The sequence below is a fragment of the Trematomus bernacchii genome, unplaced genomic scaffold (assembly GCF_902827165.1).
Source record: "Trematomus bernacchii unplaced genomic scaffold, fTreBer1.1, whole genome shotgun sequence".
NCBI lineage: Eukaryota > Metazoa > Chordata > Actinopteri > Perciformes > Nototheniidae > Trematomus > Trematomus bernacchii.
In genome coordinates, this window is record NW_022987720.1 from 4928583 (window position 1) to 4941645 (window position 13063).

General features: G+C 39.9%; 1 protein-coding gene across 1 annotated transcript in view; it reads left to right on the forward strand.

Moving 5' to 3' along the window:
* The window catches only part of mthfd1l (methylenetetrahydrofolate dehydrogenase (NADP+ dependent) 1 like), a 37811-nt gene extending 25895 nt beyond the window's left edge, over positions 1 to 11916 (forward strand). The window contains exons 21-28 of the mRNA XM_034142879.1: positions 1044 to 1183; positions 1747 to 1788; positions 2979 to 3082; positions 3645 to 3822; positions 4569 to 4676; positions 4804 to 4956; positions 10626 to 10745; positions 10987 to 11916. Of these exons, the coding sequence (XP_033998770.1) occupies positions 1044 to 1183; positions 1747 to 1788; positions 2979 to 3082; positions 3645 to 3822; positions 4569 to 4676; positions 4804 to 4956; positions 10626 to 10715 (815 nt within the window). The 3' untranslated portion in view covers positions 10716 to 10745; positions 10987 to 11916. The remainder of the gene's footprint in view (positions 1 to 1043; positions 1184 to 1746; positions 1789 to 2978; positions 3083 to 3644; positions 3823 to 4568; positions 4677 to 4803; positions 4957 to 10625; positions 10746 to 10986) is intronic.
* The last annotated feature ends 1147 nt before the right edge of the window (positions 11917 to 13063 follow it).

The following is a 13063-nucleotide window of genomic DNA, read 5'->3' on the forward strand; positions in this document are numbered from 1 at the left end:
GTTTTCGTAATTGTGGGAGGCCAAAATCGTAATTGCGATTAAAATACGATTAATTGCACAGCCCTAAGTTATAGTGCTTTGTTTTTCTTACTGAGAATTGTTGTTAAGTTATGAAATGGACTGTTTCAGCTTAACTACTGTTTTATTGAAAACTAAGGGCTAAAACACACTTAATGTATCATTTGTTTGTTAGTTAAACATCAACATAAAGTTCTATTGATGGTTTAGGTGTCACAAATGTAAGTTGCTAACAAAGGGTCACATGGACAAATTAGACATCACATGGCAGGGTCATGTTGCATTCTTTTAATAAAGAATAAAACTGCCCAGAGAACACTAAAAAGCAGATCTGGACTGGAGGTCGAGCTTTTTGCCGTTATATGTGCAGCTTTTTTCTCCCTACTATGGTTCAAATACACCAGAAGTCGTTAAACCCTCGATACACAAGAAAGGCGTGAAATCAACCTTAACTCTAGCTTGAGCCCGCCAGCAAGTGTTTCAGTACAATGGTGCCACACACAAACACACAATAAGTAACAGGAAACCTTATCTTAACAAGGCCTTCACTCCAGGTGGACTATTTGCTTTGCTTGGATCCTGTTCAAGAGGCCTGTGTGTAGGGACGTCCATATCAGAGGCGCTCCGTCTTTAGGGAACCTCACTGTGAATACATTACTCAGCTCAGTGTTGCTGTTCAGACAGAAACACAGTCGGACTCCCTCTTTTCCCCATGATTCTTTAAAGATGTCTGCCTGAACCCAGCTGTGAATATAAAGTTGGTTTGAAGATAAATGTGGTTAAAACATAATTGCATTAAACAAAGAGGTAGAGAGGATACTAGTGAATGAGTAAATGTAGACAGATGAGATCAGCATATGTAACATATCACCATAACCCTCACCAACCTTTTTAATTCATGTGCAGGATTAATTTGGCAAAGTCTTCACCAAAAGAGTACACACCGTTTATGCTGAACATAATCGTATTTATACCCAGTAAACTTTGTTAGAAATGTTCATCTTTTGAAATCTGTTCCCTCACAGTGACAGAAGCTGGTTTTGGAGCAGACATCGGGATGGAGAAGTTTTTTAACATCAAGTGTCGGGCTTCAGGGCTGAGGCCAAATGCGGTGGTGCTGGTTGCAACAGTCCGAGCATTAAAGATGCATGGCGGTGGCCCAAATGTAAGTTTACATAACACACTGTAATTTAATTGCACCAGATGTCTGTATATTTTCAGTCCATAATGCTGCCTTAGACTTTCATAATGTGGAATGCAGCCTGTCTTTCTCCCATACATTTTCTCAACAGATGTTGTACAATTAAACGATCAAAGGCATAGGTGTTTTCAAAAGCCTGAACTAGAATATCACACTGTTATATAAACAGTCTCAATCACCCGACGTCAATGAAAATGTGCTTTGATTGGTCATGATAAAAGCTGCTGGATGGTTAAAAACTGTAACTCAGTAGAAATTGATAAGTAAACTAGTTTATACAATCTCTGAAAGTATTTTTTGTAAATACGCATCTGCAGTATAAAAAACTGAAAGATACATTCCCCCTACTAGACAAATCACAAGGTTACATAAAGGTTTCAGTGTCCTTTTGAATGACTAAATACTCATCATGTGGTTAAATAAATATGGCCCAAAAAACAAAACTAAATGCTATATATAATAGCGCACTGAAGAATGGGATATAATACTGAAGTGTGTGTTTATTTGTTTTCTTTGTGTGTTTACAGGTGTCTGCAGGCGCACCTCTTCCTAAAGAGTACATTGATGAGGTATGAGCGAATAAGCATAAATCCACACACGTATACACATAAAAAAAAGCATAGCCACTGTAACCAAAAGGAGTAAGAAAGGAAACATAATGACATCAACTTAAAATCAAGTTAAGTAATGAACTGAGCTTGTTTTATTACATTTAACAAGGTCAGGATGTTTTGAGGAAATGTAAAGCTTTCAAACGTCATTGGCTAATGCAAGGCTCCCATTATAGAACAATCATGTGCTCAATAACATCACGCTGTTTCTGTGACTGTGTGTTGTTGATTGACTGACATGAGATCATGCGCTTGACATTTCCATCGTGACTTTAAAGAAAGAAAAGATCGGATGACTTTCATGGAGGTGACTCACTACATATTGGGTCAACACAGTCAATACACACAATATTTCATATCACCTATCAAATCCTTTATGCTAGGTGTGTGTGTAGCATTAGCCAAGGGAAATAAGCCATCATTCCACACATATATAGAGATTTTACAGAGATCAGCTGTATTCTCTCAGACATTTGATTCCCAGCCTACAAGCATACATACCTCCCCCACTAACATGGTTAAGAGCACTTATTTGATTAACAGCACAAATACAACCTTTGCTTTGGGTTTCCGGGTTCGTGGTTTTTTGCAAAGTGGAGGTGGGATTCTTCCTGTGTATGAGTGTGTGTTAGTGTGGGTTGGAGCTCATATCTGGCTAACATCACTGGCCAGGTTCAGCTGAGTAAATAATGAAGCAGTATAAGTTAATTCTGAAGCCTGTAACAAGAACCAGAAGTACTGGGGAAAAACAGAGCCAGGGAAATTAATTTATGGGACCTTTATGGCCTTTCTGCTCTGAGCCAGGGGCTGCATGCACACACACATGCACACACAGGCACGCGCACACACACACACAACACACACAGTGCATGATTGGATTACTGCGGCCGAACTTGGGAGTATCTGGCTGCACAATATGCTATTAATGTGCTCTGTAGTAACTGGCCTCCTGCACATGGTAGTATACAATGTAAGAATGATACATGACTAACTGCCCACAGTAGGATACTACCCGTTTTATTCTATTAGGGTATTTCCAGAGCGGGAGGGGGGGTAGTCCACGTTATGCCGTGAACGACCAACAAGCAGTTTAAATACAATGATAAAGCTTTGACCTTTTGACCTCCTTCTGTCTTTTTCTCCTCTAGAATCTGAGTCTGGTTGCAGGCGGATGCCGCAGCAATCTCAGGAAGCAGATCCAGATAGCTCACCTGTTTGGGGTGCCGGTCGTGGTGGCGCTCAATGTCTTCAAGTAAGATGCATGCAGACACACACATTCACAAAATGATAAGCTAATACAAGTCACCAACTTTTCAATATATGCATAGAAATGGATCGTGGTAGGTAGTAAAGTGTTTCATGTAGTTGATTTGCAGGATTCGTTTTTTATTCTTACTCGAGTACATCGGTAATAAAATATATTAACTACTACTCCAGTTACTTTGGGATACTCACTACTTTTACTGATACATTTAGCTGTTAAAAAATGTTTTAGATTTAGCTGAGCTTACATGCACAGCACCAATTGTCTGGCAGATTAGATAAGACTTTTTTACGAGGTAAATTTAAACTCTTTATTTTTTAAGTCAATATAACTTGAAGTAAAAATACTTCTCTTTGAATAATACAACTACTTGAGTACTGGTTTCTGTTCTTTACCCACCACTAAGGAGCAGTAATAGGATAGCCTGTACATTCCCTGAGCACACAAAAGCACCATTTTGTAACTTTAATATGTATCTTAATCTCAATATGTAATTTGTCACCATTACAAACGAGCACTGCTTACAATGTTTCCTCTGGTGATCCTGTAGGACGGACACCCAGGCAGAGATTGACCTTGTGTGTGAGATAGCAAAAGAGTGTGGAGCATCTGAAGCTGTGCCGTGTCACCACTGGGCGCAGGGCGGCCGCGGCTCCATCCAGCTCGCCAAGGCTGTCCATGAGGCTGCCAGCAGAACCAGCGACTTCCAGTTCCTGTACAACACAGAGGTGAGAGCAGATACTGTAGAGGGAAAATCACAAAAAAGTCTGTTTTTCAGTTTACGTGCACTCTAGGCTTCAAGTCTCCACATCACACTTGATTTAGTTGCACATTGGACCAGGATTTGCACCCAAACTTCCCTCGATGTCATAAACTATGCTTGTGTGAAACTGAGATATAAGTTGAGCACAACATAACTGAAAAACAAAACTCTGCACATACTGTAATGTACATCATTCTGTATAGTGAAGCTCAAAAACCCAGGTAAAGTAACTATAAGCAAGCTGTGAATGATGCTGCTACCAGAATCAGGGACTGCAGAGAAAGATGAACAACTTGAAAGTAACTCAACTTTTGCAGACCTACGCAACGGCCAAATATCACAAATTGAATAAAGAAATAATTGATGTCTTTGCCCTGGGATTCATATCCTCTCCAAATTGTAATGAGTTCTGCCGTGGCCCATGCTATACCCTACCACCAATTTTCATGAAAATTGTGCCAATAGTTTTTTCTGAAAAACAAACAGACTGAACCGAAAACATATCCGCCTCGATGAAGCTAATAAAGGAATGCAGTGTCTAGTATGAGACGCACAGTAAAAGTCATGTTAAATGATTTCATTTGCACTGTGTAGTCCTGGTTAACCCTGACGTCACACGGACGTGTACTCACAAATCTAATTTGCTTGATTACTTCCTTTTGAGTGCACATGTTGTTTCCACCTGCGTCTCATGCAATGTTTCCCCCATAGATGCCAATAGTGGAGAAGATCAGGACAATTGCCCAAAAAGTGTACGGAGCTGATGACATAGAGCTGACTCCAGAGGCCAAGGCTAAAATTGATTACTACAATCAACAGGTGAGATCATTATAAGCACTGACTTTCCCATTGTCGGCTGCTCACCTCCTTCTGTCTTTTTGTGTCTTTATAACTTACACAAATAAAGACATATTAACCAATCTTGTTTTCTCCGTCCTATATTTAGGGATATGGTTCATTGCCCATCTGCATGGCCAAGACTCACCTGTCCCTGTCCCACATGCCTGACAAGAAGGGCGTACCCACTGGATTCGTTTTGCCAATCCGAGATGTTCGTGCTAGCATTGGGGCTGGTTTCATTTACCCACTTGTGGGAACGGTACGTAACGGTATAGTGCAACAGCTCAGAGCAGTATGCTAATGTTGACTTCAGTCTGAGTGACTTATAGCTCACTGAGACAGAGTTTTCTTAAATTCCATTCAAAATGGCATTTAAAAAGTCTTAGTAGAGCATTTGCCCGCAGGAAAATGAATGATTACATTTCTACGTAACTTCGGGTTGGGCAAATAAGCAGCCGTTTGCATCAAGTTCAACATATCAACTCAAACATGATCATCTGTCAATGTTGTGTTTACAACATCTTTTCAATGCACCCAGTTAGCCAGAAAAGTTCAGCTATTCCAATAATTAAGTCAAATCTGAAACAAGTTGGGCATGTTTACCCTCAAAGATTTATATGCATTTTGTCTTTGAACCAAAGACTGTTGTATTGGTGCATTACAGATTATCTTTGAAAAGTTTTATGATAGTTTTGACTGATAAGCGTCGTAAATAAACGGATGTGTGAACAAATCAGTTGTCTTGGGAGCCTGGTCTTAAAGTGCCCGGACTTCACATTGTTTTGTCTTGATTACTTCTTAAGTGTCTCCAGAGAGCTAGTAGTTATGTTCATGACTCCAGACAGCTCTGCGACTATCTCCCCACCTTATTACTGAGCTGGTTAGAGGTGAGCTGGGCTAGCTGGAGCCTCTCTGCCGATGATAGGCCAGGCAGGAAGGAAGCCGCTTCCTGAGCGTTTGGCCTCCTGCTGTTTCACCAGCGTGCCCTGAGGGATGGACTTTGATACACTGAGGTTGAGGTGTCAAACGCCGGGCATGCTGGGAAAGGTATGGCAGTATCTGTCCAGTCTCCCAACCCTTGCCTTTGATCTGCTGTGGCCCGCGGAGCCGCTGGCACGTTGACAACCCTTGAACTGTGACTCCTCACCCAAAGGAAGTCTCCAAAATGCTCTTTGAACTCATTGGCTTAGCCTCCGTCTGCCAGACTGATCCAAAGAGATTCTCCAGCCTCAGCTATGACAATTTGAACTTTTTTTTGGGTTAAAACGTCAAGGTTATTCAATTGTACTGTCCTTTACAGTATCGCTCGAGGGTTATATTTCAGATTTTTTGAAAAGACGTTGAAAGAGACCCATTAGGAGGAAATGTAGCGGGTGAAAGTAAAGCAAGAACAGAGGCTAGCGTGTGAGCATCTACATACTGTCACATGAAGCAATCATCTCATTACATCAAATAAAAAGTGTCCTCCTTTTTATGAAAGAAAAAAAACCTAAACATAATTGTGCTTCTTCATAATATGTTTTGTTCTTTTAATTACCAAACTCTGAGGTCATTAGAGACTCCAAAAAGGGGGAAAATCTCACCAGCCAAACTCCTGAAGCGGTTAGCGTGAGTGTGAGAGAAGAGGGAGAGTTTGAGGGGGTTAGGGGTCTTTACAGGGTGAAGAATCAGGAAGGGGCTGATGTCATTCTCCAGATATGTGAGGGAGGGGTCGCTAGCAGAACAATAGATCTCTTTAGAGTTCATATCCCGTTAGAGCTGCCCCACTGCAGATTTATAGAAACCCCCCTCTATGGCTGGATATTCCAGGATTGGTTAATAATTGACAGATTTAAATCGGCTAAAGTGCTGTGATAACATCTAAGAGAGAAAGCACACATAGGGTGAAAGTAGACCTTCGTTTATGTGGTGAATTTAATGACCCAAAGACCAGCTAGCTCAGTAAATCCAGGCAGCTCTTCCTCTTTGAAACTGACCTTTTCTTCAACTGCAGTCTTACTTAAGTTACAGTCAAACTAATGTAGAGATGTAACACTGACACTGCAGTTGTATTGATATATATTTTTCTGGTAGTTAATATTTATGTAGTCACACTTAACCTGAGTGCTAAACAAGACTCAGACTTGTCTCTGTGGAGTTCAAAGTGCTCCCTCTGGGAAGCAATTCACTCTCAGGTGAGAGTTCAAACTGCAGCCGTGAACTCTTCGATCTCATCAATGTAACTCCACCTGTCTAGTCACCAGGTAATTATGTTCATCCATTTTTCACAAGAGTCATTGGATGAACTTACAGCCCAACATTAGGAGCATCCATGACCCTGTTTATTAAATGTTTACTCGCACGCTTGCCGTTATTTTAACATTGATCTCCTTCTAACGCTCCATTAATTTTAAATGGCACAATTTTATAATCCCCCTCAATCCCCTTCTGTGCCTGTTGTTGACCGAGGCTCTCCTCCAGAATCAGTGGGGGGTAGATATCCAGCTACATTGTCTCCTCCAGGGTTTCCTCCGACAAAGAAGCATTGTGTTTGGGCATAATGGAGGGACTGATTTGGCTGAGTGGAGTTTCCAACTTTAGCCACGGAGTGTTGTGTGTTTTTGCGAGTGCCAACTTGTTCTCAGGCTGGAGAGGAGCAGCAGAACAGCGCATCCTTTGTTGCTTTCAAACCTTGGCAGTTAGTCTTCACATTTAGCATCTTTTGATATTTAAATGTGCAGCCTGATACTGAGGACCAGAAAGCTGAGAGAAGTTTGGGTATCAAATGATTTCAAAGCAGTTATTTTTTTTGTTTTCTTTTTGCGAATTTAGAATTTGTTATGTCATTTCTTCCTCTGAGAGGTATAGTCCAACTGAAACAGTGGCGTCTTGGTGAGGGGCGATGGTAGATATTTCTTTATTGCAGCGCTGCTTTGTTATTTATGATGGCAAGACGGGTGCATTGTCATGCTTTCTCACCACATTCTATGGTAATAGTAGCTCACTGTGGACGGAGGTCCTCTTTAGCCGTGTGAACTACAACCAGCATGGCCTACCTCCCGGTTTGTTATTAACAATAAAGCAATGCTTTTTTACTTTGATCCATTAAATACATTTACAATATAGGAAACAATTATGGTATTATAGTTAGTCATTTTATTGTCTTATTGGACATTTGTATGGTCCTGCCATTTAATTTTCGAACAAAACACAGCGATATTAACAGAAAGAAAGTCTGTAGAGCGTGTAAAATCAAAGAAAATACAAATGAAACAAAAGGTGATACAGACATGATACAGTACTATACAAATGAATGCAATAACAAAACGAAACATTTCATAATAATAATAATTGAATAATCTGTAGTATCATTGTCTGATATCAATAAACAACAAAGCTTTAGCTAATTACACGTCCGAAAAGGGGTCGGAAGAAGTTTACACTTATTTAATCCGACCCCTTCTCCCTTTTCTTTTTTTTTTAATTACATCTTAATATATGTTAACATACAATATAAATGTATACTTATAATCTTGAATAATTTATATAATCATTCATATAATATATACAGGCAAGTTAGGACAATGGTCTCTATATATATATACATATGTACATACACAATATCCTTCTATCTTGTGATATACACATGCTTGTACATCATGACTATTCAGGGAAAACATATTTTCTGATGCAGTTTAGTGCTTAACCTTGGTTAAGTGTTTCATGCCAAGCCGTATAATGTGCTTCAACAGTGAGTCACATGGCTTTGTGTGGGAAAATGTAAGTTCATTTTATTTCAAAGACCAGGGACCTGAACAGCTTCTCCCACTGATCAATTCCTTAGTGACGTCATGCAGCAGTGTTTGGATGTTGTGATCTTACAACTAAAAGAAAAGTAAAGTAATCCCTCTGCCATCATTGTTCCTAATGTGTCCATTAGAATAAAGGGTGACGCATTGATATTGAATTCCTTTAATGCTGTTTTAGTCTGAGTCATCTTTAGTTAAAGCTGTATTGATGGTCGTGACCCAGAGCAGAGTCGGGAAACCGTGGCACTCACTGTTGATATCAGACCAGCCAACAATAGGAGGGAGCAGTTAGCATCCGCTCTGTGGGATTACGTAAGCATGCACTCCTCATTCTGTCCCTTGGTTTACATGCAGTTTCCTCAGACAGGAAACTGGCTGGTCACTTCCTCCTGTCTTATGTCCACTAATGGGCCCATACAACTGGCCCTGGGTCAGAGGGAAGGAGGTACGCAAAGAATGTTGCTCCCTGTCTAATGAGCGAGATAATTACCCTTTTTAGCTTGCATGTGAATTGTACCGATTTTTTCTTTTCATCTGTCATACCACAGACACTAGGGCAACTCATTTATTGATTGGAAACTTAAGATTCAAATTAGTTTCGGCACCCAAACCAAACTAAAAAAGCTCTCAATTAGGCTGTTAACTCCAGCATGTGCTGTTGACGTCTGGTCTCGTTGACTGTACGCGTGAGCCACCATTCACATGCTCTCTCCTGATCACGTCACTAATTTGATTTGGAAGAGTTTCCACTGCTTCTGTTTTTCTCTCTTCCTATTGAATCTATCTCTACATGGCCCCCCCCTGATAGAAGTGAGCTATCAGCTGGTAATGGTAACACTCATGATCATATACAAACACACACACACACACACACACACACATCTGAATGTACCTTTCTTTTCTTACGCTAATTTAGATAAAAATGCAGCTTCTTTTAGCTTATTATCTATCCAATTCATCTCAATGTGATTCTTGAAACTCAGGAGTTTTGTCTGACCCCCGTCCTCGAGCAGTATCTTGCTCCATCAGATTGATAGTCATTATCCCCAGTATGATTTTGGATATGGCCTTCAAACTTTGTCTTGTATCTGAGAGTTGTCCCCTTTTGTTATCTATATTTTGAAGACAGTTAAAACAAAGCCACCATTGTCTCAATTCATCACTGCTAAAGTAGAGGTTCAAGGTTCAAGGTTCTTTATTGTCAATCTGACATAGCTACAGAGTAAGAGCAAGAGCAATACAAAAATAATAATAGTTATAAAAATGAACACATTGATCCTCTGTCTGCCCAGAGTTAATGACTCTAGATTATAGTTATTGAACCTGTAGGGGGTGATCCTCTCTGTCTATGCCATGTTTCATACCAAGGCGGGGCGTATTGTCTTTGGGTTTAAAACAGCTGTGTTGTGGCAAAGGCTTTAATATGAGGTTACAGTTATTATCTTGATAGTAATCTTAACATTCTTATATTGTTCTGATGTCACTGATATTTTGATGAGACAAAAATATAAACCATCTGCAAGTACTTGATCATCAGGGAGGTCCCTTCATTCAGCAGATAGAAGAAATAATGTGGTGTATTCTTTCATGTCATCTTTTGTTATCATTTATTTGAGATGTATCGGTATATTTATATTTGTCATAAATAAACAGCTTACAGTTTGTATGTGTGTGTAAAGCATATGTCAGTGCAGCTGCATTGTCTCCCACATAGCGTGTGTCTCTACGATAAGAATTCAAGGCTAAACATAAATTCACAGGGGACACTTTTTCACTTTTATTCAAGAAAGATCTGGAAAGATAATGTAATTATTTCTTTAAAGATAAGTGGAGTGTTTTTTTGTGCTTTAAAAGTAAAATACTTTAAATGGGAAAACATTTGGTTAGGGCAGCCAATCTTGCATTGCGAGTATTTTTGTACCATATTTTATTGGACCCAAACACCTGAAACGAAAGCCACATTTAAAAAATCACAAAGTTTTACACCGTCATGATTTTTTAAATAAATCTAATTCTATTTACATGTAAACAGTTTACCTGCACTATTTGTATTGCACTATTGTATTATATGATATTGCTTCTTATGTCTTTAAGTTCCCTCCAGTTAAGTTCCCTCTCTCTGCTTGTGTTGTGTCCTCAGATGAGCACCATGCCTGGCCTGCCAACCCGACCTTGTTTCTACGACATCGACCTTGACCCGGTCACAGAGGAGATCACTGGGCTCTTCTGAAGCGTGCTTCAAAGATAGATGTTGTCTCAGGTATCCTCTATTGCACATCAACATAAAATGTTCCATAAACCGTCCCAGCCTTTTTGAAGGATCATCCATTGTGTCATTATAAATATTTTACGAGCAGCCATTGTCTCTATTGCTAGACTTTATTTCCTCCCTGGAGTGTTTAGTTTACTACCTCATTCACTCGGTGCCGAGACTCCAGTCTGTGAGGATACTCTCACTTATACACTCTTTAGATCACCATTCTGTTTGTTTTTGTGTCCAGGTTCCTGCTCTGTACTCGTGATCCCCAGCTCCACGCGTGCACCATCAGACTCATCTATGCCCTCCATCTTTGACAGGAAATGCTTTCTTTGCCCTCTATTTTCTGGTGGAAAAGATTACTGGAGCATTAGCTTATGCTGTATTTGCACATCTGTTTGACATGCCGAAGATGACCTCATACAGCCATATTAAGTGAATTGTATGTTATATTGTTATGCTTTTGACCTCTATGTATGGAAGAGTCACATTAAGTCTTAAAGCCATTTTCAGTTTTTTTTTATGCTTTTTTTTCAACTCATTGTCTTCTTTTGGGGACTTTTACTCAAATGTCTTATAACAGTGCCTTGTTTTTGACGCATGTCATACGCTTTTGACTTGAAATAGGCAGAGTTTGCGTATTTATTTACTAAAATGCTGATGAACGCATAAAAAGCCATTATGGTGTTTATGTAACCTCTTTTGTCTTAACCTGCTGGATGCTGCTGAATATCCAATATACAAGTTACACAAGTTTGACTCATCAGTTCAAATGATTGTGAGGGATACTTTTCAAGTATTACATTTTTGTGCTGATAAAGCCTTGTTTTTGTTTAAGCAGGGGTGATGCATTTTAATATCAGTTTGGTGACTTTAATGACTTCAACAACAGCCTTTCCAGGTCATTGCTGTGTGGAATGGCTTTTCTGCTATTTTCTCTATAGGTTAATACTTTATTAAATAAAGGTACAATGTTCAGGATGTGGTTCTTCTCCAAACAGCTGAATGTTACTCTGCTCTGACATTCTCAAATGGGCACATGTGTCTGTGTTCAAACCCTAAGCCAAATGTTTTGTAAACTAAAAATAAAGTTAGTTTTTTTTCTTGTTTAAAAAAGTATTTTCAGAGATCAAATGTGTGTGCCTTTCTAATAAACCTTTTATTTACTCCATAACTGTGTATGTGTTTTCACACCCAGCAGTTGACTTGTGGTTCATGCCATCTGTTGTTTGAACTCATGCGCTCTCTTCCTGTTGTGAACCACAGCTCCAACACAAACCTGTTTTTGTTAAGAAAAAAATAAAAGCTTCCTCTTTCTTTCGCACTCCAGTCACATATTAAAACATACATTTTCTACCATGTTTTTCTACGCTGTAAGCGTGACTGAAAGCCAACGGTCAGCCCCCTCAGCAGCACCCCAGGGTGAAGCATCTGTCATTATGAGGTGTTTGGGTTTACAACATGGAGCCGACATACAGTACATGTGCGCACATGTGTGTGCCTGTCAAAGCTGGCATTCCACACCTGCTAAGTCTGTTATTCTCTGTGTTCACCAGGCAGGATCTGGCACTTTAACTACAGGCAAGGCTGCAGGAATGCTCTCATTTATACAGTAGTACTCCAACGGCATATTAAGTGTGTGTGTTTGTGTCAGACTGAGCCCTCTTGTTTTAACCTGATGACAGATTTGAAGACCTGGTTGATGAGGAGGGGGGCTTCGTCATTGCTTTGTAATGTGCTGGAAAATCCCTGTTTTGTCCTGTTGGAGTTATTTATGTAAAGCTTCTGTCTTGATCTGCAGAAGCCTCCAGAGGTTTGAGCTCTCATCTCTTAGCACTCATTATTTAATATATTGGCTAATTTCAGTACCAAGGACAGGTCCCTGTGTTAATGTAACTCAAAGTGTAGCTGGAAAATAGCTTTGATTACCCAGCAGGCAGAGCAGGCAGCAGCTTTCCCCAGGCCTCAGAGCTCCTGGGGCCCTTACAGTTTCGGATTCACTGTGACAGTTACCTTATGTTAATTTGACATGTTGCAGTCGAGTTCAAGGATTTTCAATATAAACTTTGGAGAAAAATATCTTTATCAATCCCAAATTTGAGAATATCAGTTTGTGTTGTGTTGTGTTGTGTTCTGTTTTTGACACGCATGTCAAGCAATCATTATGCACAAATCTGTCTTTTTTTTACCCATCTTTTTAACAACCGTGCTTGTAACAAAATGGGAATGTGTAAGCCCCCTGGTGTGCCTAGGCGAGCCCCTCGCCCACGCAGCCATCAACCCTCAGGGCCACATTCTTCAACTCACCCTGTCCTGAAAAA